The 24,737-nt window shown below is 45.9% G+C and overlaps 1 protein-coding gene across 2 annotated transcripts in view; it reads left to right on the top strand.

Annotated features, from left to right (window-relative positions):
* Positions 1-249: 249 nt before the first annotated feature.
* Positions 250-24,737, top strand: part of CHRNA2 (cholinergic receptor nicotinic alpha 2 subunit) — a 145,753-nt gene continuing 121,265 nt past the window's right edge. Inside the window, exons 1-2 of one of the 2 annotated variants that reach the window (XM_069728443.1) lie at positions 250-1,021; positions 8,728-9,067. In XM_069728443.1, coding sequence (XP_069584544.1) covers positions 8,995-9,067 — 73 coding nt within the window. In that variant the 5' untranslated portion in view covers positions 250-1,021; positions 8,728-8,994. The remainder of the gene's footprint in view (positions 1,022-8,727; positions 9,068-24,737) is intronic. The other variant, XM_069728442.1, reaches the window with a different exon arrangement.

Raw genomic sequence — 24,737 nt, 5'->3', positions numbered from 1 at the left:
TCTACGTTGCCTTGTGGAAATACATTTCTTTAATTGCCTCCTTTCGGAGAATCTCTGGCTGCTTTGCCCTCATTGAAGCATAAATCATTCCTCCATCCATTGATTCGCTGCATTTTACACATCAGATGTCAGGATCATAAATAACCTCAGAAGCTTTATGGGGCTTCTAAATGAATTGTAGCAGATCCCAGTCCGGCTCAGATTCTGGTCCCCAGCGCCCCCTAGTGTCCACAGCAGAGGCCACACCTGGGAGAAGGACCTGCATGTTTCTGCTCCTGGATGTGCAGGATCTCACTGAGCATCTAACACCTGAGGACGCCTGGTTGGGTTTCATGTGTTAGGACCTGGTCGGTGGAGGAGGAAAGTGAGGCCATGACTTATTGATGAGCATGTCTGACTCTGCAGCACACACAGTAAGGAGCATGCAACTGGAAATGAAGCTCTGCCCTGTGTGCTGGTGTAGCAGAGCTGAGTTTATCAACCGTGTGAGATAATTCAGTACATTCACCTGCAGTCTCCCAAGCTCAATCTGCTGCATATTGAGCTCAATAGCACCTGCCACCACTTACAAGCTCAGCTCTGCTACATCTCACAGGCTCCACTCACTACTATGATACCACACTGCAGCAGTGTCGCTCCAATGGACCAGTACAAGGGGGCAGCTCAAGGGTTAATCTGGACCATGGACCCTGAAATGTCACCACCACCTCCCCTCCTTCTGGGGGGCAGCCAGTGACAGGTGGGATCTCCCCTGCAGGCTCCTCCTCCATCATCCATCCATCCATGGTCAGGTCTGGAGCTGCTGAGCCAGGGACTACCTCCAATTGTCAGGAAGCCTGGAGCCAGGAGCTCAGACATTCAGGAGGTCCAGGAAGGAGCCAGGGGTCCTCAGCAGAGCCTTCTCCACCACTGATGGTCCAGCTGCTTCCTTCTCTGTGGACCTCCAGCCTGTCCTGGGCAGTGGTGGACCCTCAAGGAGCATCTGCTGTACTGAAGGGGTCTTTGGATTTGAGCTTAAAAGGTAAAAAAAAGTGTCTCCTGCTGTAAATATTCATCTACAGCCCTTGTAAGACTTTCCCTTCTGACTTTATTGTAGCAGGGCTGAGTTTGTCGGATGTAGCAGAGCTGAGGTTGTCGGATATAGCAGAGCTGAGTTTGTCGGATGTAGCAGATCTGAGTTTGTCGGATGTAGCAGATCTGAGTTTGTTGGATATAGCAGAGCTGTTTGTCGGATGTAGCAGAGCTGAGTTTGTCGGATGTAGCAGAGCTGAATTTGTCGGATGTAGCAGAGCTGAGTTTGTCGGATGTAGCAGATCTGAGTTTGTTGGATATAGCAGAGCTGTTTGTCGGATGTAGCTGAGCTGAGTTTGTCGGATGTAGCAGAGCTGAATTTGTCGGATGTAGCAGAGCTGAGTTTGTCGGATGTAGCAGAGCTGAGTTTGTCGAATATAGCAGAGCTGAGTTTGTTGGATATAGCAGTGCTGAGTTTGTCGGATATAGAAGTGCTGAGTTTGTTGGATGTAGCAGATCTGAGTTTGTCGGATGTAGTCGAGCTGAGTTTGTTGGATATAGCAGAGCTGAGTTTGTTGGATATAGCAGAGCTGTTTGTCGGATGTAGCAGAGCTGAGTTTGTCGGATGTAGTAGAGCTGAGTTTGTCGGATGTAGCAGAGCTGAGTTTGTCGGATGTAGTAGAGCTGAGTTTGTCGGATGTAGCAGAGCTGAATTTGTCGGATGTAGCAGAGCTGAGTTTGTCGGATGTAGCAGAGCTGAGTTTGTCGAATATAGCAGAGCTGAGTTTGTTGGATATAGCAGTGCTGAGTTTGTCGGATATAGAAGTGCTGAGTTTGTTGGATGTAGCAGATCTGAGTTTGTCGGATGTAGTCGAGCTGAGTTTGTTGGATATAGCAGAGCTGAGTTTGTTGGATATAGCAGAGCTGTTTGTCGGATGTAGCAGAGCTGAGTTTGTCGGATGTAGTAGAGCTGAGTTTGTCGGATGTAGCAGTGCTGAGTTTGTGGGATATAGCAGTGCTGAGTTTGTCGGATATAGCAGAGCTGAGTTTGTTGGATATAGCAGAGCTGTTTGTTGGATGTAGCACACCTGAGTTTGTTGGATGTAGCAGGGCTGAGGTTGTCGGATGTAGCAGAGCTGAGGCTGTCAGATGTAGCAGGGCTGAGTTTGTCGATATAGCAGAGCTGTTTGTCGGATGTAGCAGAGCTGAGTTTGTCAGATGTAGCAGAGCTGAATTTGTCGGATGTAGCAGAGCTGTTTGTCGGATATAGCAGAGCTGTTTGTCAGATGTAGCAGAGCTGAGTTTGTCAGATGTAGCAGAGCTGAATTTGTTGGATGTAGCAGAGCAGTTTGTCGGATATAGCAGAGCTGTTTGTCAGATGTAGCAGAGCTGAGGTTGTCGGATGTAGCAGAGCTGTTTGTCAGATGTAGCAAAGCTGAGTTTGTCGGATGTAGCAGTGCTGAGTTTGTCGGATGTAGCAGAGCTGAGTTTGTCGGATGTAGCAGTGCTGAGTTTGTCGGATGTAGCAGTGCTGAGTTTGTCGGATGTAGCAGTGCTGAGTTTGTCGGATGTAGCAGAGCTGAGTTTGTCGGATGTAGCAGAGCTGAGTTTGTCGGATGTAGCAGAGCAGAGGCTGTCGGACGTAGCAGAGTTTCCATGTGCTGTAAAAGAAGCGTCAGATGCAGCAGAGAGGAGTTTGTCTGAGTATTATGATTGCATGATGTCCGGTATTAGCGGAGCTTATGCAGCAGAGCTGGCTGTGTGGTAGATCTCAGGGGTTTCTTGGATACCTGAGTTTCATGCATTGTGTAGATTAGTAGAGTTTGATGTTGGTAAGATGAGGATGAGCCGAGTCTGTGAAATGTAGCAGAGATTAATCGGTTAGACAGATCCTAAGATGGGTTCTGGGATTCTTTTTACATAGGACTGCAAGGAAAAAATGTGTCATCATCCAAAGTGTTAAATGAAACCTTGCACTCTGCTACATGTGTGCAGTACATACAGTGCACTGATAAGAGCAGACTATGGGGGTCCCAGGTCCTGTCAGTAAACCCCCCAACACCCCAGAGATAATATAGTCACCAGGAGATGAGGGGCCCCCATTACCATCAGGGCCAGTACTCTGGGACCCCTGAGAGCGGAGGGCTCTGTCCTGTCCCAGGCTGTCAGTGTAATGGAAAATGAATCAATATATATACACGTGAAAGAGCAAAAAAAATCCCCAGATCAGGCAAAGAAGTGAGATGGAATCCAGAGAAGAGCGGACGACAGAAAGTCCCAAATATTGGATTATTCATATTGTAGTTTATATTGTTATTTCTTTTATTAATATTGTCATTATTATTATAGTATTATTTATATTATTTTTTTAATCATTTATATTATTTTTATTATTATTTTCATTTATTTTAGTATTTCTATTATTATATTCATGATTTATATTATATGATTTGTATTATTATTATTATTATTATTATATTTTATTATTACTATTTTTATTATTATTATCATTATTATTATCATTTATTTTAGCATTATTTATTATATTCATTATTTATAATATTATTTTAATATTATTATTATACATCACCCTCACTTTGCCTTCTCTGTAAATATAACATAATGTATATTTCACCCTTTCGTACAGATGTAGCAGAGCATGATTTGCAGCAATAATCTTATGTTCAATAACAAACCCAGCGCTGCTACTTCTCATATAATAATAATAACTTGATTTTCAGAGTATTATTTTGTGAACTATTTATGGTGTAGTATTGTATTCTGTCCTTCCAAACTGATGCAGAACTACAACTCTCATCCTCCGGCTGTCCAGGCATGCCTAGTAGTTTGGTAACAGCTGTGGGGTCACAGACTGGAGACCCCTGTTTTCCAGCCACATAGTGATACAATTTGATACATTCACTCTGTGCCTAAAAAGTTTCCATGTAACAAGGTTTCCTGTGATCTCCAATGCTGCCAGAGATCCGCTGCACATAGCATCATTGCACGCTGGACAGGGGCTTTTTTCGATCTTGCATTTAATGGGTTAATGAGCTAAGACCCAATAATAAAGGGGTCCTGGTCTTAGGTGGTGTTCTTCATGGGTCCTGGTCTTAGGTGGTGTTCTTCATGGGTCCTGGTCTTAGGTGGTGTTCTTCATGGGTCCTGGTCTTAGGTAGCGTTCTTCATGGGTTCTGGTCTTAGGCAGCATTCTTATTGGTCATGGTCTTAGGCAGCATTTTTCTGGGACCTGGTCTTAGGTGGTGTTCTTCTGGGTCCTGGTCTTAGGTGGTGTTTTTCTGGGTCCTGGTCTTAGGTGGCGTTCTTCTGGGTCCTGGGCTTAGGTGGCGTTTTTCAGGGTCCTGGGCTTAGGTGGCGTTCTTCTGGGTCCTTGGCTTAGGTGGCGTTCTTCTGGGTCCTGGGCTTAGGTGGGGTTCTTCTGGGTCCTGGTCTTAGGTGGCATTCTTCTGGTTCCTGGGCTTAGGTGGCGTTCTTCTAGTTCCTGGTCTTAAGTGGCATTCTTCATGGGTCCTGGGCTTAGGTGGGGTTCTTCAGGGTCCTGGTCTTAGGTGGCGTTCTTCTGGGTCCTGGGCTTAGATCGTGTCCTTCTGGGTCCTGGGCTTAGGTGGCGTTCTTCTGGGTCCTGGGCTTAGGTGGCGTTATTCTGGGTCCTGGGCTTAGGTGGCGTTCTTCTGGGTCCTGGTCTTAGGTGGCGTCCTTCTGGGTCCTGGGCTTAGGTGGTGTTCTTCTGGGTCCTGGTCTTAGGTAGCATTCTTCTCGGTCGTGGGCTTAGGTGGCGTTCTTCTGGGTCCTGGGCTTAGGTGGCGTTCTTCTGGGTCCTGGGCTTAGGTGGCGTTCTTCTGGGTCCTGGGCTTAGGTGGGGTTTTTCTTGGTCCTGGCCTTAGGTGGCGTTCTTCTGGGTCCTGGGCTTAGGTGGCGTTCTTCTGGGTCCTGGGCTTAGGTGGCATTCTTCTAGGTCCTGGGCTTAGGTGGCGTTCTTCTGGGTCCTGGTCTTAGGTGGCATTCTTCTAGGTCCTGGGCTTAGGTGGCGTTCTTCTGGGTCCTGGGCTTAGGTGGCGTTCTTCTCGGTCCACGGCTTAGATGGTGTGCTTCTGGGTCCTTGGCTTAGGTGGCGTTCTTCTGGGTCCTGGGCTTAGGTGGCATTCTTCTGGGTCCTGGGCTTAGGTGGCATTCTTCTCGGTCCACGGCTTAGATGGCGTTCTTCTGGGTCCTTGGCTTAGGTGGCGTTCTTCTGGGTCCTGGGCTTAGGTGGCGTTCTTCTGGGTCCTGGTCTTAGGTGGCATTCTTCTGGGTCCTGGGCTTAGGTGGCGTTCTTCTGGGTCCTGGTCTTAGGTGGCATTCTTCTGGGTCCTGGGCTTAGGTGGCGTTCTTCTGGGTCCTGGGCTTGTTTTATACTTTGTGTTCATGGGGAAGTAATAGGATAAGATGAGATGTTTCTTCTTCTTCGTTCTCCTTTTCTCCTGACAAACTCCTGTATGTCGCCTTATCGTTTTCTTTGCTTTGTCTTCTATGTAGGGCACTAATCCCTAAATTGCCTTGACGGGGCCCAGGTTTTGGTGCTCTGCAGCTGTGTCAGGCATCTCTTGTATGTGTGCGGACCTTTGTCATGGATGAGGGTTTGGAAAATAATCATTATGGTGGTTACTTCCATTATTATACATCTCCCCCATTGTATTATTTAGTTAATGCTGTAAAATGTCTCCCGGTGCCCACCGGTAAATGGGCTGGAGGGATACTGGCCCCAATGTTCATGGCTTGGTGCCTGCTTCGATGAATGCACTGGGTCTATGGGCAAGCGATGACCATGGGGAGCTATGTGCACATCTCTTCTCTTATGTACTCTGTTTATGGACAATCAAGTAGCTTGTGGCCAATAATGGGTTAATCTATGAATGTTTCAAAGAGGAATGGGGGATGGGTTGGTCTCAATCTTTCAGTTTTGGGTGTAGGGATCTACATAGATATCCCTCATCCATTAACACTTCCTTTCCCTAGTAACTTACAGGAGATAAAGGGTTAATACTTTGGAACTATATTTTAAGCTTTCGTCCCGATGTTGTAGCCCTGGTGGGGGGGGGGGGGGGGTTGTTACATGTACTGACCATTGGGATCTATGTGTGCACCCATCATTAACGATTGAGGTCTCCTCCTAGTAACTTGGAGCTTATGATGGAGGAATCTAATTGTTATCTCCTGATGAAGCTATAGGCGAAACGTGCATCAGGGAACTGGGCAGTCTGGACTGCCTTTCATCCATTAATTATGGCTTTTGGTGGGTATGAGCTCTTTTTCAGGAGTCTTCCTTGAAATTAAGGTTTTTTTTTAAATCATAATTATCATGTCACTTATTCTTATACTCATGTATTGAGTTAATTTATTATATTCCTCTTTATTATGTTTGTGCGCTGTATCTTACTGCTTTATATATAGTTCACATATTACCGATTATATTGACCATTGTGTTATTCACCACTGACCACGCTGCCCCTTCTTCTGGGGTTTATGGGGTGTTTCAACCTTTGTCTTTTAGCAGTTGTGTATATATTTGCTTGTAATGAATATTTGTGTGTGTGTATATACAGTGGGGCAAAAAAGTATTTAGTCAGTCAGCAATAGTGCAAGTTCCACCACTTAAAAAGATGAGAGGCGTCTGTAATTTACATCATAGGTAGACCTCAACTATGGGAGACAAACTGAGAAAAAAAATCCAGAAAATCACATTGTCTGTTTTTTTTAACATTTTATTTGCATATTATGGTGGAAAATAAGTATTTGGTCAGAAACAAAATTTCATCTCAATACTTTGTAATATATCCTTTGTTGGCAATGACAGAGGTCAAACGTTTTCTGTAAGTCTTCACAAGGTTGCCACACACTGTTGTTGGTTTGTTGGCCCATTCCTCCATGCAGATCTCCTCTAGAGCAGTGATGTTTTTGGCTTTTCGCTTGGCAACACGGACTTTCAACTCCCTCCAAAGGTTTTCTATAGGGTTGAGATCTGGAGACTGGCTAGGCCACTCCAGGACCTTGAAATGCTTCTTACGAAGCCACTCCTTCGTTGCCCTGGCGGTGTGCTTTGGATCATTGTCATGTTGAAAGACCCAGCCACGTTTCATCTTCAATGCCCTTGCTGATGGAAGGAGGTTTGCACTCAAAATCTCACGATACATGGCCCCATTCATTCTTTCATGTACCCGGATCAGTCGTCCTGGCCCCTTTGCAGAGAAACAGCCCCAAAGCATGATGTTTCCACCACCATGCTTTACAGTAGGTATGGTGTTTGATGGATGCAACTCAGTATTCTTTTTCCTCCAAACACGACAAGTTGTGTTTCTACCAAACAGTTCCAGTTTGGTTTCATCAGACCATAGGACATTCTCCCAAAACTCCTCTGGATCATCCAAATGCTCTCTAGCAAACTTCAGACGGGCCCGGACATGTACTGGCTTAAGCAGTGGGACACGTCTGGCACTGCAGGATCTGAGTCCATGGTGGCATAGTGTGTTACTTATGGTAGGCCTTGTTACATTGGTCCCAGCTCTCTGCAGTTCATTCACTAGGTCCCCCCGCGTGGTTCTGGGATTTTTGCTCACCGTTCTTGTGATCATTCTGACCCGACGGGGTGGGATTTTGCGTGGAGCCCCAGATCGAGGGAGATTATCAGTGGTCTTGTATGTCTTCTATTTTCTAATTATTGCTCCCACTGTTGATTTCTTCACTCCAAGCTGGTTGGCTATTGCAGATTCAGTCTTCCCAGCCTGGTGCAGGGCTACAATTTTGTTTCTGGTGTCCTTTGACAGCTCTTTGGTCTTCACCATAGTGGAGTTTGGAGTCAGACTGTTTGAGGGTGTGCACAGGTGTCTTTTTATACTGATAACAAGTTTAAACAGGTGCCATTACTACAGGTAATGAGTGGAGGAAAGAGGAGACTCTTAAAGAAGAAGTTACAGGTCTGTGAGAGCCAGAAATATTGATTGTTTGTTTCTGACCAAATACTTATTTTCCACCATAATATGCAAATAAAATGTTAAAAAAACAGACAATGTGATTTTCTGGATTTTTTTTTCTCAGTTTGTCTCCCATAGTTGAGGTCTACCTATGATGTAAAGTACAGACGCCTCTCATCTTTTTAAGTGGTGGAACTTGCACTATTGCTGACTGACTAAATACTTTTTTGCCCCACTGTATATATATATATATATATATATATATATATATATATATGGTTTGTTAGGCATTTACTTTGGTTTAATGAGTGATTTATAGTTTTTCCTATTTATTTCGGACCCTCTTTATTTAGGATATTATTAGTAGGGGTCTTTGTTCCCATTTTTGGTTATTAATGGTTGGGGGTCTTCACCTAGTAACTTGAAGCTTATAAAGGAGATATCTGCTTGTTATGAATTTTAGAGGAGAGGGGTGGTGGTCCTAAGCTTTTTAAGACCTTATTGGGGGCTTGCTTACATGCTCGGGGGTCCATAGACTGCTGGTAATGGGTTAATCTACTACCAGCGGGTCCCCGTGGTGTTAGCCCTGGTGGGCACTTGCTTACATGCACTTGGTCTTTGGACAAATGCTGACCATGGGGTCTTTGCGCGCACCCCTCATCCATGATTCGGGTTTTCTCCCGAGTGTCTTTCAGCAGATAATGGGTCAATCTGCTCCTGCTCTAATCTGCAGTGTTCTTGCTTTCAGGGCATCTTCCAAGGAACAATGAGAATGTGAAGCTCTCAAAGATTCTCGGGTCCCTGGGGCTCCTCCGGCAGCTCCGACCCTGACCTTCTCCACCAACGTAGATAGCGCCCCCAGCCAGCACAACATCAGGACAGCTCTCCAGCTGCCGACTAATGGGCGCAGCGCCGACTCCTGCCCGCACCCTCAGGACAGACTGATGCCCACAGGTTAGAGCCCCGGAGCTTTCTGGAAGGAAGAGGAACCATCAACAGATCATCACCCGCCAGCATGGGCCCCTGTGTGGGTGGGAGGCTGTCAGTGGCCGGGGCGGTGTGCTACATCGTGTCCTGCACCATGACAGGTAAGTCTGCAGAGTTGAGATGGAGTGACAAGGTTGTAGGACCTTCACTTTAAGGCGACTTTTGAAGAACTTGAAGCCTCCTGGTGCACTCTGCAGAACAGGCTCCATACTGGCAGTGGGTGGCTATGCCAGGCTCTCACACCTGCCCACCTGTCTGATGAGGCCACAACCAGTGGCGTACCTAGAGTCTGATGGGTCCCGGTACAAAATTTCCTCAGATCCTCAGAAATAAGAATACAGATAATAAATGGGAAATGTTTAAGAACATCCTAAATAGGCAGTGTAAGCGGTTTATACCTTGTGGGAATAAAAAGGACTAGAAATAGGAAAAACCCAATGTGGCTAAACAAAGAAGTAAGACAGGCAATTAACAGTAAAAAGAAAGCATTTGCACTACTAAAGCAGGATGGCACCATTGAAGCTCGAAAAAACTATAGGGAGAAAAATACTTTATCTAAAAAACTAATTAAAGCTGCCAAAAAGGAAACAGAGAAGCACATTGCTAAGGAGAGTAAAACTAATCCCAAACTGTTCTTCAACTATATCAATAGTAAAAGAATAAAAACTGAAAATGTAGGCCCCTTAAAAAATAGTGAGGAAAGAATGGTTGTAGATGACGAGGAAAAAGCTAACATATTAAACACCTTCTTCTCCACGGTATTCACGGTGGAAAATGAAATGCTAGGTGAAATCCCAAGAAACAATGAAAACCCTATATTAAGGGTCACCAATCTAACCCAAGAAGAGGTGCGAAACCGGCTAAATAAGATTAAAATAGATAAATCTCCGGGTCCGGATGGCATACACCCACGAGTACTAAGGGAACTAAGTAATGTAATAGATAAACCATTATTTCTTATTTTTAGGGACTCTATAGCGACAGGGTCTGTTCCGCAGGACTGGCGCATAGCAAATGTGGTGCCAATATTCAAAAAGGGCTCTAAAAGTGAACCTGGAAATTATAGGCCAGTAAGTCTAACCTCTATTGTTGGTAAAATATTTGAAGGGTTTCTGAGGGATGTTATTCTGGATTATCTCAATGAGAATAACTGTTTAACTCCATATCAGCATGGGTTTATGAGAAATCGCTCCTGTCAAACCAATCTAATCAGTTTTTATGAAGAGGTAAGCTATAGGCTGGACCACGGTGAGTCATTGGACGTGGTATATCTCGATTTTTCCAAAGCGTTTGATACCGTGCCGCACAAGAGGTTGGTACACAAAATGAGAATGCTTGGTCTGGGGGAAAATGTGTGTAAATGGGTTAGTAACTGGCTTAGTGATAGAAAGCAGAGGGTGGTTATAAATGGTATAGTCTCTAACTGGGTCGCTGTGACCAGTGGGGTACCGCAGGGGTCGGTATTGGGACCTGTTCTCTTCAACATATTCATTAATGATCTGGTAGAAGGTTTACACAGTAAAATATCGATATTTGCAGATGATACAAAACTATGTAAAGCAGTTAATACAAGAGAAGATAGTATTCTGCTACAGATGGATCTGGATAAGTTGGAAACTTGGGCTGAAAGGTGGCAGATGAGGTTTAACAATGATAAATGTAAGGTTATACACATGGGAAGAGGGAATCAATATCACCATTACACACTGAACGGGAAACCACTGGGTAAATCTGACAGGGAGAAGGACTTGGGGATCCTAGTTAATGATAAACTTACCTGGAGCAGCCAGTGCCAGGCAGCAGCTGCCAGGGCAAACAGGATCATGGGGTGCATTAAAAGAGGTCTGGATACACATGATGAGAGCATTATACTGCCTCTGTACAAATCCCTAGTTAGACCGCACATGGAGTACTGTGTCCAGTTTTGGGCACCGGTGCTCAGGAAGGATATAATGGAACTAGAGAGAGTACAAAGGAGGGCAACAAAATTAATAAAGGGGATGGGAGAACTACAATACCCAGATAGATTAGCGAAATTAGGATTATTTAGTCTAGAAAAAAGATGACTGAGGGGCGATCTAATAACCATGTATAAGTATATAAGGGGACAATACAAATATCTCGCTGAGGATCTGTTTATACCAAGGAAGGTGACGGGCACAAGGGGGAATTCTTTGCGTCTGGAGGAGAGAAGGTTTTTCCACCAACATAGAAGAGGATTCTTTACTGTTAGGGCAGTGAGAATCTGGAATTGCTTGCCTGAGGAGGTGGTGATGGCGAACTCAGTCTGGGGGTTCAAGAGAGGCCTGGATGTCTTCCTGGAGCAGAACAATATTGTATCATACAATTATTAGGTTCTGTAGAAGGACGTAGATCTGGGGATTTATTATGATGGAATATAGGCTGAACTGGATGGACAAATGTTTTTTTTCGGCCTTACTAACTATGTTACTATGTTACTATGTAAAATTTGGACCTAGGCCCCAACCTATATTAATGTCCCTTGATCCTTGCCTCTTCCTGTAATAATGTCCTCCATCCTGATCCCTTCCTGTAATAATGTCCTCCATCCTGACCCCTTCCTGTAATAATGTCCCCATCCAGGACCATTTCTAGGTATAATGTCCTCCATCCCTGGCTCCTTACAGGTGTAATGTCCTCCATCTTGTCCACTTTTTGTAATAATGTCCCCCATCTTGTCCACTTTTTGTAATAATGTCCCCCATCTTGTGTCCCTTTTATGTAAAAATATCCTCCATGCTGGTCACTTCCTGTAATAATGTCCCCCATTTTGGACCCTTAATGTAATAATGTCCCCCATCTTGTTCCCCTTTCCTGTAATAATATCCCCCATCCTGGACCACTTCCTGGTATAATATCCACCATCCTGGATCCCTTACAGGTATAATATCTTCCATTCTGGGCCTTTTCCTGCCATAAAGTCCCCTATCTTGGACCCCTTCCAGCAATAATTTGCTCCATCCTGGTATAATATCTCCATCCTGGGCCTTTTCCTGTTATAATGTCCCCTATCCTGGTATAATGTCTCCATTCTGGGCCTTTTCCTGCTGTAAAGCCCCCTATCTTGGACCCCTTCCAGTAATAATCTGCCCCATCCTGGTAGAATATCTGCATCCTGGGCTTTTTCCTGTTATAACGCCCCCCATTCTGGGTCTTTTCCTGTTCTAATATCCACAATCCTGGGCCCCTTCCAGTAATAATGTGACCCATCCTAATATATTATCTCCACCCCGGGTCTTTTCCCGGTCTAATATCCACAATCCTGGATGCCTTCCAGTAATAATGTGCCCCATCCTGGTATATTATCTCTATCCCGGCCCCCTTCCAGTAATAACGTGCCCCATCCTGGTATAATATCTCCATCCTGGGTCTTTTCCTGGTCTAATATCCACAATCCTGGGTGCCTTCCAGTAATAACGTGCCCCATCCTGGTATATTATCTCTATCCCGGCCCCCTTCCAGTAATAACGCACCCCATCCTGGTATAATATCTCCATCCTGGGTCTTTTCCTGGTCTAATATCCACAATTCTGGGTGCCTTCCAGTAATAACGTGCCCCATCCTGGTATATTATCTCCATCTTGGGTTTTTTCCTGGTATAATGTCTCCATCCTGGCCCCTTCCAGTAATAACATGTCCCATCCTGGTATATTATCTCCATCCTGGGTCTTTTCCTGGTAAAATGTCTCCATCCTGGCCCCTTCCATTACCATTAATAACGTGCCCCATCCTGGTATAATATCTCCATCCTGGGTCTTTTCCTGGTCTAATATCCACAATCCTGGGTGCCTTCCAGTAATAATGTGCCCCATCCTGGTATATTATCTCCATCCTGCTGGGTCTTTTCCTGGTATAATGTCTCCATCCTGGCCCTTTCCAGTAATAACATGCCCCATCCTGGTATATTATCTCCATCCTGGGTCTTTTCCTGGTAAAATGTCTCCATCCTGGCCCCTTCCATTAATAACGTGCCCCATCCTGGTATAATTTCTCCATCCTGGGCCCCTTCCATTAATAACGTGCCCCATCCTGGTATAATGTCTCCATCATGGCCCCTTCCATTAATAATGTGCCCCATCCTGGTATAATGTCTCCATCCTGGGCCCCTTCCATTAATAACGTGCCCCATCCTGGTATAATGTCTCCATCCTGGCCCCTTCCATTAATAATGTGACCCATCCTAATATATTATCTCCACCCTGGGTCTTTTGCCTGTCTAACATCCACAATCCTGGGCCCCTTCCAGTAATAATGTGACCCATCCTAATATATTATCTCCACCCTGGGTCTTTTCCCGGTCTTATATCCACAATCCTGGATGCCTTCCAGTAATAATGTGCCCCATCCTGGTATATTATCTCTATCCCCATCTATCTTCCCTCTCCTAGTGTATCCTCACCCACCCCCTGCAGACTGTGAGCCCTCGCGGGCAGGGTCCTCCCTCCTTATGTACTCGTGTGCCTTGTTATCTGCTCATGTTTAATGTATTTGTCTATATTTGCCCCGTATTCACATGTAAAGCGCCATGGAATAAATGGCGCTATAAAAATGTATAATAATAATAATATCCCGGCCCCCTTCCAGTAATAACGTGCCCCTTCCTGGTATAATATCTCCATACTGGGTCTTTTCCTGGTCTAATATCCACAATCCTGGGTGTCTTCCAGTAATAATGTGCCCCATCCTGGTAAATTATCTCCATCCTGGGTCTTTTCCTGGTATAATGTCTCCATCCTGGCCCCTTCCATTAATAACGTGCCCCATCCTGGTATAATATCTCCATCCTGGGTCTTTTCCTGGTCTAATATCCATAATCCTGGTTGCCTTCCAGTAATAACGTGCCCCATCCTGGTATATTATCTCCATCCTGGGTCTTTTCCTGGTATAATGTCTCCATCCTGGCCCCTTCCAGTAATAACATGTCCCATCCTGGTATATTATCTCCATCCTGGGCCCATTCCATTAATAATGTGCCCCATCCTGGTATAATGTCTCCATCATGGCCCCTTCCATTAATAATGTGCCCCATCCTGGTATAATGTTTCCATCCTGGGCCCCTTCCATTAATAACGTGCCCCATCCTGGTATAATGTCTCCATCCTGGGCCCATTCCAGTAATAACGTGCCCCATCCTGCTATAATGTCTCCATCCTTGGCCCCATTCAGTAATAACGTGCCCCATCCTGCTATAATGTCTCCATCCTGGCCCATTCCATTAATAACGTGCCCCATCCTGGTATAATGTCTCCATCCTGGGCCCCTTCCATTAATAACGTGCCCCATCCTGGTATAATGTCTCCATCCTGGGCCCCTTCCATTAATAACGTGCCCCATCCTGGTATAATTTCTCCATCCTGGGCCCATTCCAGTAATAACGTGCCCCATCCTGCTATAATGTCTCCATCCTTGGCCCCATTCAGTAATAACGTGCCCCATCCTGCTATAATGTCTCCATCCTGGGCCCCTTCCATTAATAATGTCCCCTGTACTGGTAAAATAATAATCCGATCCCGATTTGTGTAACACAAGTTTTCTTTGTCCCTGGTGGACCAGGGGAGGTGGCTGGAACATTCTCTAACATCCACTTTGTTTCTGGAGATGGTAGCTTTTTTTAGTTTACTGTGCACTTCCTATGCCTTGTGCTTTCTGATATTGCTGACTGCGACCATAGATGATGGGGTTTGTAGTCTCACGTGACCCTTGGCCTCTGTTTTCCAGTTCAGACTGGCCACTGTCCCCATAGAAATCAAGAAACAATCGGTGGAGTCTGCACGTGACTTTGAAATCTTGGGAGGAACGAGGATGTAGTATGTTACAAAGTATCTTCAGCGCTAGAGATAATGGTCATTGTGCTACTTCTGGTTCTCCATATTCAGTGACATGACACAATGCACACAGTGTTGGGGCAGGAGGTGATGCAGGTTCTCCGGGTTCTTCCTCCTCGTTGTTCTCCTCCACCAGCGACGATTCCTACAGGGTCGTTTTGTAGGAAATATTGAATTGTTTTTCTTCTTTTTTGGTGTTCGCTACAAACCAAAAAGACTTTTACAATTCACAGCGACAAAGTCAGCTCAGCTTCATCGGTGGACATCTCCGGACATTGTCCGCGATCTCCAATAACCTTAATAATGGACGCGACTGACGGGAAATCAGAGGAGACGATCTCGTGCCGCTATTCTGCAAATGTAGAATGTTTTCTGCTGATTATTGTAGGAATAAAAGTCACAAAGTCAAAGCCTGGAAACATCGTCCTGTGATGCGGCAAATGAGGAGAATGAGGGCGAGACATCTGCGAGGGGACAGTGTGCACCTGCACCGATCCTAGAGGGGCCGCGGACACAGCACGGACACATGGCCAGGAAATCATGGGAACATCCAAATACTAAAGGAAAATGGCGTCACAGTGAGGTCACCGCTGATCTCTGGTGATGGATAGGAGGCATTCTCAGTGATGTCACCGCTGATCTCTGGTGATGGATAGGAGGTGTCACGATTCACACCGTGACCGTCACCCCTACGTCACGGATTGAGGTGACTTTAGGCCAACAGACGGCTATCACATGTGCAGGGGGGCTTATCTTAGTTATCCCTCCACTGCTAACAAGGTGATGAAAAAACACACACAAGGCTATTGACCTCTTCTTTTACAGCTGGGGCTTATTCTAGGTATCCCACTGCTCTTCAATATACCACGAACTGCAGTGATTTATGTATATCCCGCTTACAGTTCCACTTAAAACTTGCAGCTCTCTGGCGCCCCCCTTACTCTCAGGTCAGGTTAGGTACTGCACCCTGGGTAATTAGTAGCCAGAAAGGCTGCCTGCTATGTACTGGCTATTGGGCACGCTGCAGCGAGGCGATATAAATACTCCCACTCAGGCAGGAACAATAATAATCAATGCCGCCGTCGCTACAACGACTCCCAACTATCCAGAACACGGTATGCTGCCACCAGCTTCAATTAAACAGGTCCGAAGCTAACCCTAAACAGTAGCGTAATTTCCTTCAGGAGACTTAGGGGTACGTTTTAGAGCAGGAAGAACGAAAAACTAGTAATTTGAATATTTACTCCAAAGAAGGCAGTGTTTTCTCAAAATATTACAAGGATGTTACAATAAGAGACAATTGAAAATATGTACAAGGTAATTATAAAAATAACAGGGGTTAAATGAGAAATTAACACTTACATGTGTTCAGGACCTTGCAGGCAACCAGGCTAGTGGGTGGAGCTCCCATATGTCCCAATGCATCAGGACTGGCAGTCAGGGCTCCTCAGGTAAGACTAAACTGCTGGGGGCTTATAAACTTATAAACCGCAGCCCGTGACATCACCAATAGGGCTGGTTTACCCAGACCCTCCTCTCTCCTCAACCTTACCAAATTTAACACAAATTTGTATAAGGCTCGTATCTCCGCTCCAGAACATGTCAGAATCCCAGCACACCCCTCATTAATCTTCTTTTACCATTGGCTTTCTATAGGTAGTAAATTCGGGCTCGTTGTGATGCCCGGTTCCGGAGAAATCTGTACTCTGTCCCTGTTGGACTTGGAGGCTCCTGCTTACAGTGGCGGACAGATCCGCCGATGGACGTTAGCAATATGTATTTAATATTCTCCTAGCCCAAGTCGGTGGCCCAGAATCTTATCATATTAGAACAAAGACCCTCATGGATTTTGGAGAACTTCTATACCAGTCCTAGCTAGTACAGATAAGAGGGGCGAGTAAGTTGCTCAGAGCTTGGAATTTATGACCAGAGCAATAAAAACCTCTTCTACACATACACATCTCAGAAACACACAAAGGGTTTTTTTTAGCCCGCAGTATGGGTCTGAAGGGCAAAGCCACAAAATCACATTATATTTCATACAATATCGTGACAGGAGGCATTCTCAGTGATGTCACCGCTGATCTCTGGTGATGGATAGGAGGCATTCTCAGTGATGTCACCTCTGATCTCTGGTGATGGATAGGAGGCATTCTCAGTGATGTCACCTCTGATCTCTGGTGATGGATAGGAGGCATTCTCAGTGATGTCACCGCTGATCTCTGGTGATGGATAGGAGACATTCTCAGTGATGTCACCTCTGATCTCTGGTGATGGATAGGAGGCATTCTCAGTGATGTCACCGCTGATCTCTGGTGATGGATAGGAGACATTCTCAGTGATGTCACCGCTGATCTCTGGTAATGGATAGGAGGCATTCTCAGTGATGTCACCGCTGATCTCTGGTGATGGATAGGAGGCATTCTCAGTGATGTCACCTCTGATCTCTGGTGATGGATAGGAGACATTCTCAGTGATGTCACCGCTGATCTCTGGTGATGGATAGGAGACATTCTCAGTGATGTCACCTCTGATCTCTGGTGATGGATAGGAGACATTCTCAGTGATGTCACCGCTGATCTCTGGTGATGGATAGGAGGCATTCTCAGTGATGTCACCGCTGATCTCTGGTGATGGATAGGAGGCATTCTCAGTGATGTCACCTCTGATCTCTGGTGATGGATAGGAGGCATTCTCAGTGATGTCACCTCTGATCTCTGGTGATGGATAGGAGGCATTCTCAGTGATGTCACCGCTGATCTCTGGTGATGGATAGGAGGCATTCTCAGTGATGTCACCTCTGATCTCTGGTGATGGATAGGAGGCATTCTCAGTGATGTCACCTCTGATCTCTGGTGATGGATAGGAGGCATTCTCAGTGATGTCACCGCTGATCTCTGGTGATGGATAGGAGACATTCTCATTGATGTCACCTCTGATCTCTGGTGATGGATAGGAGGCATTCTCAGTGATGTCACCGCTGATCTCTGGTGATGGATAGGAGACATTCTCAGTGATGTCACCGCTGATCTCTGGCAATGGATAGGAGGCATTCTCAGTGATGTCACCTCTGATCTCTGGTGATGGATAGGAGACATTCTCAGTGATGTCACCGCTGATCTCTAGTGATGGATAGGAGACATTCTCAGTGATGTCACCGCTGATCTCTAGTGATGGATAGGAGACATTCTCAGTGATGTCACCTCTGATCTCTGGTGATGGATAGGAGGCATTCTCAGTGATGTCACCGCTGATCTCTGGTGATGGATAGGAGACATTCTCAGTGATGTCACCGCTGATCTCTGGTAATGGATAGGAGGCATTCTCATTGATGTCACCTCTGATCTCTGGTGATGGATAGGAGACATTCTCAGTGATGTCACCGCTGATCTCTGGTGATGGATAGGAGACATTCTCAGTGATGTCACCGCTGATCTCTGGTGATGGATAGGAGGTATTCTCAGTGATGTCACCGCTGATCTCTGGTGATGGATAGGAGGCATTCTCAGTGATGTCACCGCTGATCTCTGGTGATGGATAGGAGACATTCTCAGTGATGTCACCGCTGATCTCTAGTGATGGATAGGAGACATTCTCAGTGATGTCACCGCTGATCTCTGGTGATGGATAGGAGACATTCTCAGTGATGTCACCGCTGATCTCTGGTGATGGATAGGAGACATTCTCAGTGATGTCACCTCTGATCTCTGGTGATGGATAGGAGGCATTCTCAGTGATGTCACCGCTGATCTCTGGTGATGGATAGGAGACATTCTCAGTGATGTCACCGCTGATCTCTGGTGATGGATAGGAGACATTCTCAGTGATGTCACCGCTGATCTCTGGTGATGGATAGGAGACATTCTCAGTGATGTCACCTCTGATCTCTGGTGATGGATAGGAGGCATTCTCAGTGATGTCACCGCTGATCTCTAGTGATGGATAGGAGACATTCTCAGTGATGTCACCGCTGATCTCTGGTGATGGATAGGAGGCATTCTCAGTGATGTCACCGCTGATCTCTGGTGATGGATAGGAGACATTCTCAGTGATGTCACCTCTGATCTCTGGTGATGGATAGGAGGCATTCTCAGTGATGTCACCGCTGATCTCTGGTGATGGATAGGAGACATTCTCAGTGATGTCACCTCTGATCTCTGGTGATGGATAGGAGACATTCTCAGTGATGTCACCTCTGATCTCTGGTGATGGATAGGAGGCATTCTCAGTGATGTCACCGCTGATCTCTGGTGATGGATAGGAGGCATTCTCAGTGATGTCACCGCTGATCTCTGGTGATGGATAGGAGACATTCTCAGTGATGTCACCGCTGATCTCTAGTGATGGATAGGAGACATTCTCAGTGATGTCACCTCTGATCTCTGGTGATGGATAGGAGACATTCTCAGTGATGTCACCGCTGATCTCTGGTGATGGATAGGAGACATTCACATGCTTCTCCGAGCTCTTAGAACAATTGTTTTCCCTTCCCCCATGACGGCACACCTGAGAGAGGGGATCCGCCCAGTCACGATAGGAAACCCTACTGAAAATAAAAGGGTTGTACCTCTCTGTCGCTTCAGTTGGGTTTCCTGTCCTGACAGGGACCCTCGTGCTAAACACGGCGATTAAGTTCCACTTACCCAGCTCCGTCCCAGCGTGGAAGAACAGGCAGCGCCTGTACGTCGGAGTTCAGGTCCTGGATGCGCCGTCCGCAGGTCCTCCGGGTATCTGCGTCCGAGCGGGCGTCTGTGCAGCATGGTCGCATAGCAGGGTTCCTTCCATGGATGCCATGCTGCCCTCCTCTCTCTGCCGACGTCCAGGTTCGGCGACTGCTTCCGGGTCGCCCGTCTGACGTCACGCACAAGGCACGCTGGGAATGGGCGTGTCCGCGTGACGTCGAAGGCGGGCACCGGATTCAAGATGGTGCCCATGAAGATAATGCCGGCCCGTGGAAAAGGATTCCGGCAACGCGGCAGAGGAGGGGAGGGGCCACTATTGGGCACTGGAGGAGGCGGGGAGTGCAGTGGATCCCCCATAAAAGGGGTGATAACCACAGAAGACGCACTCGTGCCCAGAAACTTCATTATGGAAGTGGGACAGCAAGAGCAGCAGCAGCCACCATCACAGCAGCAGCAGGAGCTCTCGCCAGATGCCTTGCCGAGCCTCCAGCATACCAGGAGCATCCGCTCAAGTGGTTGGAGCAGCAGTCGTCCTGTCCGGCAAGACTCTTCGGTTTCCAGAAGGGACGCTGCACGTGCATCTGTCCAGCCTCCAAAACCGGTACCCTTGATTGTCGGCGGAGGTGAGTGATCTATGTGAATGTCACCCTTATGTTAATAGGGTCCATTTTTTTCTGTTTTTGATCACTAGGGGTCAAGGAAGTCTAGCGGTAAAACAAAGAATCGAGAATGTGCCCTTTGTAAAGTCCCGCTTGCAGTTCAGTGGCAGAAGGATCTCTGTGCTGACTGCATTAATATGACCATTCAGGAAGAAACCCCTAATTTCGCCACTAGCCTTAAAGCCGTAATACAGGCTGAAATAAAAGACTCCTTAAAATTGGCCCTTAATAAACCGAGGAGGAAAAGCCACAAGGCGTCTACTGAGTGAGATACCTCTCAGAATCAGGAGAGTCATAGATCATCCCGGTCTCCCTCTACCTCCTCTGCCTCTATCCAGTCTTCAGATTCCTCCTCAGACAGTGATTCAGGAGGTCGTCCATGTTTTCCAACCGAGGACGTAGACAAATTAGTTAAAGCAGTTAGATCTGCAATGGGTTTTAAGGAGGAGAAGACACCTAGATCACTAGAAGATGTCATGTTTGGTGGCTTAGAAGAGAAAAGGAAACGCACGTTTCCGGTCAATACGAAAATCAAAGCATTAATTGAGAAAGAATGGAAAAAACCTGAAAAAACGGGTACTTTGCCTTCTTCATCCAAAAGGAGATATCCTTTTGATGCAACCATCAGGTAACAGTGGTAACATCAACTCTAATGGAGCTGGTATACATACACATGGGCGTCAGTAAGTAATATATACGAGGCGACTCAACATTAATGCTACACAAGAGATGTACGAGTCAAATAATTGCCAAGAGTACTACTAGCAAAACATATTTATTAGATTTTCACTGAAAATCATACATATCATATATAGTAGAAAATTGATAAAAGAATGTGACTACATCCATAGGTGCAAAAATCCAGGTATAGCCGACAGAAACACAATAAGTAATGATGAGTTACAATGCATACATAATATTGAGGTATACAGAGATGCAAATAGCCCATATGCATAGCAGACGAACAACAAAGGTAGGCGTTACATATGCATAGTAGCCCTAACAATGCCCATATAGCTGCCACACATCAAGTGTAAATGGACCGCATTATGTAAAAAGAGTAAAGAGTTAATTACCCATAGGTTACACGGTGTCCTGTCTGGCTCCTGGATGAACCCCAACGCGCGTTTCGCGCGTTTCGCGTGTACGTATTGCCGCTTCCTCAGGGGGCCCCCTGAGGAAGCGGCAATACGTACACGCGAAACGCGCGTTGGGGTTCATCCAGGAGCCAGACAGGACACCGTGTAACCTATGGGTAATTAACTCTTTACTCTTTTTACATAATGCGGTCCATTTACACTTGATGTGTGGCAGCTATATGGCTATATATCTGACAATGGGGGTCCAGTGGCAAAAAATGGTCGAAGACATCATCACGACCAACGCAAGCGGTACAGGTTGGGGGGCTCACCTGAGGTCTCACTCAGTACATGGAACCTGGTTCTTGCTAGAAAAGAACCATGGTTCAAATGAAAAAGAACTATGGGCAGTGGAAAAAGCCTTAAGACGTTTTCTCCTTTTGCTCCGGGGCCGTCATGCTCGAATCATGACAGACAATCGAGCAGTGGTGGCGTATATCAATCATCAGGGGGGGACGAGGTCCAGAGGCCTCATGGAAGTATCAAATCTACTTTGTCAATTGGCAGAACAACACCTGTCATCCCAGTCGGCACTACACATCAGGGGCATAGAAAACACACAAGCAGACTTCCTGAGCCGCAGAGGCCTGAAACAGGGAGAATGGTCCCTAAACCCCCAGGTATTCCAACAAATAGATCAAGCCTGGGGCACGCCAGAAATAGACTTGTTTGCCAACTCGCACAACAAAAAAGTCAAAAGGTTCTGCTCCTTAAATCCAAGAGAACATCCTTTTGCAGTAGATGCCCTACTGATACCCTGGAAGTTCTCTCTGGCCTACGCATTTCCCCCCGATAGTGATGATTCCAGCTGTGGTTTGGAAGATCAGAGAGGATCGAGCAAAAATAATCCTCATAGCTCCATTTTGGCCAAGAAGACCATGGTTCTCCCTTCTAGGGCAGATGTCATTAACAGACCCATGGATCCTACCGGAAGTTCCGGACCTGCTAACCCAGGGCCCAGTGACCCACTCTCAGGTGAAGGGCTTCCATCTGGCAGCCTGGAATTTGAGAGGGCGTTACTAAGTCGGCAAGGATTCTCACCAGGGTTAATCTCCACCCTACTGAAAAGCAGAAAGCCTGTAACCTCTAGGATCTATGGTAGGACATGGAAAAAAATTTCTTAATTTCCTCAGTGAACCATTGGGGGAGGTGGCTCCAGTTGGTTCCATCCTAGAATTTCTGCAAGCAGGATTACATCTCGGGTTAGCAACCAGCACCCTTAAGGTTCAGGTTTCAGCCTTGGGTGCCCTATATAACTGTAATCTTGCCTCAAATAGATGGGTTTCACGGTACATAAAATCTTGTAGTAGATCTCGACCGGTCATTATCCCAAAAATCCCTCCTTGGGATCTAAATTTAGTCTTAGAAGCCCTGACTAAAGACCCTTTTGAGCCTTTACAGGAGTTATCACCTAAGTTACTTACCCTTAAAACAGTTCTACTAGTAGCCTTAACATCAGCGCGTAGTATAAGTGATTTACAAGCCCTGTCAATATGCCCTCCTTATACTCAGGTTTTTGATGACAGGATTGTTCTAAGACCAGATCCGGCGTATCTCCCCAAGGTGGTTCAAAAGTTCTATAGGAGTCAAGAGATTACTTTACCATCATTCTGTAGTAATCCTAGAAATCCAGGGGAACAAAAGTTCCACATGCTGGATGTGAGAAGATCTATGTTACAGTACATATCTATGACTTGTCAGTGGAGGAAAGACGAAACCCTATTTTGTAGCCTTTCAGGGTAGCAAAAGAGGGTGTGGGGTAGCTAAAAGTACTATTGCTAGATGGATCAGGGAGGCCATTAGTTTATCCTACTCTGCGGGTTCCTGAAGGCATCAAGACTCACTCCACCAGAGCCGTGGCTACCTCCTGGGCAGAAAAGGCTGAGGTATCAATTGATCAAATTTGCAAGTCCGCTATCTGGTCCTCACCCTCAACTTTGTTCAAACACTACCGGCTAGATCTAATCTTCTCTGCTGACCTAACCTTTGGTAGAAGGGTGCTGCAAGTGGTGGTCCCTCCCTAAGGTTTCATTCTACAAAAGTCTCTCAGGTGTGCCATCATGGGGGAAGGGAAAATACCAAGGTTACTTACCGGTAGCCGGTTTTTCCAGAACCCATGACGGCACCCGTATATTCCCCCCTTTTTCACCCCTTCGGTGTGCAATATTGTTTTGGGTGCTTTTTAGTTAATATGATATGGTGTTGGATTGTCATGTGTACTAACCAGGGGGGCCTCTCATGCTCTGAAAACCAACTGAAGCGACAGAGAGACACCGCCCTTTTATTTTCAGTAGGGTTTCCTGTCCTGACTGGGCGGATCCCCTCTCTCAGGTGTGCCGTCATGGGTTCCGGAAAAACCGGCTACTGGTAAGTAACCTTGGTGTTTTTCCTTTACTGATCATATTTCTCACGCTGTTTGTCCTCGCTCCTCACATTGCTGGAGATTACACTTTGTGGAGGCGGTGGCAAATGTCGGGATTTCTTTGATATACAAATTTCAAAGTTGGAGAATTGTAAATAAAAGAATGTTGACATCAAATATTAATCATCAGCAATCACAGCAGACGCTGCTCCTCACCTGGCAAGTGACTGTACTAATCTGATGGTTCCGAGATCATTGCAGAAATGTCTTTCTTGTTAAACCCATCTCCCAGCAGATCCCAGGGTCGCCCATTCCACAGATCTGTGTGTCTAGTGCCCTAATAGGTTTTATGCATGAAGGGATCCCTATTAATCCATTATCTCATCCATTCTCTATTTTATACACTTGCAATTAAAATTATTCATCCCTTATTGTGAATTTGGTTTATTAGTAACTTTCATAAAAGTTTCTGCTTTTTGTAATAATTAAATTAAAGAACAATGTAAATATCTGAACGCCTAATGTAACAAGTGATTTCTCCAAATGCAGCACAAAATGCCATTTATACTGACTCCTGCAGGTGCTTTCACCCCTTTATTACCTGCTGTCACGGGGTTCTTCTCCGGTATCACACAATCAACAGAGCCAGCGAAGAGTTAACAATCCCAAGACCTTTATTTAGGCAAAAACACGAAAGGTCTGTATACGATCCACCACACAAAGGATAAAATAGTCCAGAACACGAATGCAGTTCAGTAACAGGATAAAAGTCCAACAATCCAGCAGACAGAGGATAGCATAGTCCATATACTCTTCTTTCTCTCTGATGTGCTGTGAACACATCATCATTCCACACAGGACTGATCGGTGTCTCATCTCCCTGATATTTACAAGTCCCTCTCCTCATTCACAAGTCAGGAGGGGGAAGGTCTCAGGGGCTCATTGTTTCAACAGGCTAGGTCAACATGTCATTAGCATATTAGCAAACAATACAGTGCTGTGGGGTTGATATCAGATGGCAGCAAAGGCCATTCATCAATTAGCAAATAACTCCTTCTACAAGAGAACACCATGAAAATAAGT

This window comes from Ranitomeya imitator, chromosome 5 (assembly GCF_032444005.1).
Source record: "Ranitomeya imitator isolate aRanImi1 chromosome 5, aRanImi1.pri, whole genome shotgun sequence".
Classification (NCBI taxonomy): Eukaryota; Metazoa; Chordata; class Amphibia; order Anura; family Dendrobatidae; genus Ranitomeya; species Ranitomeya imitator.
This window is presented reverse-complemented; position numbering and strand designations above follow the sequence as displayed.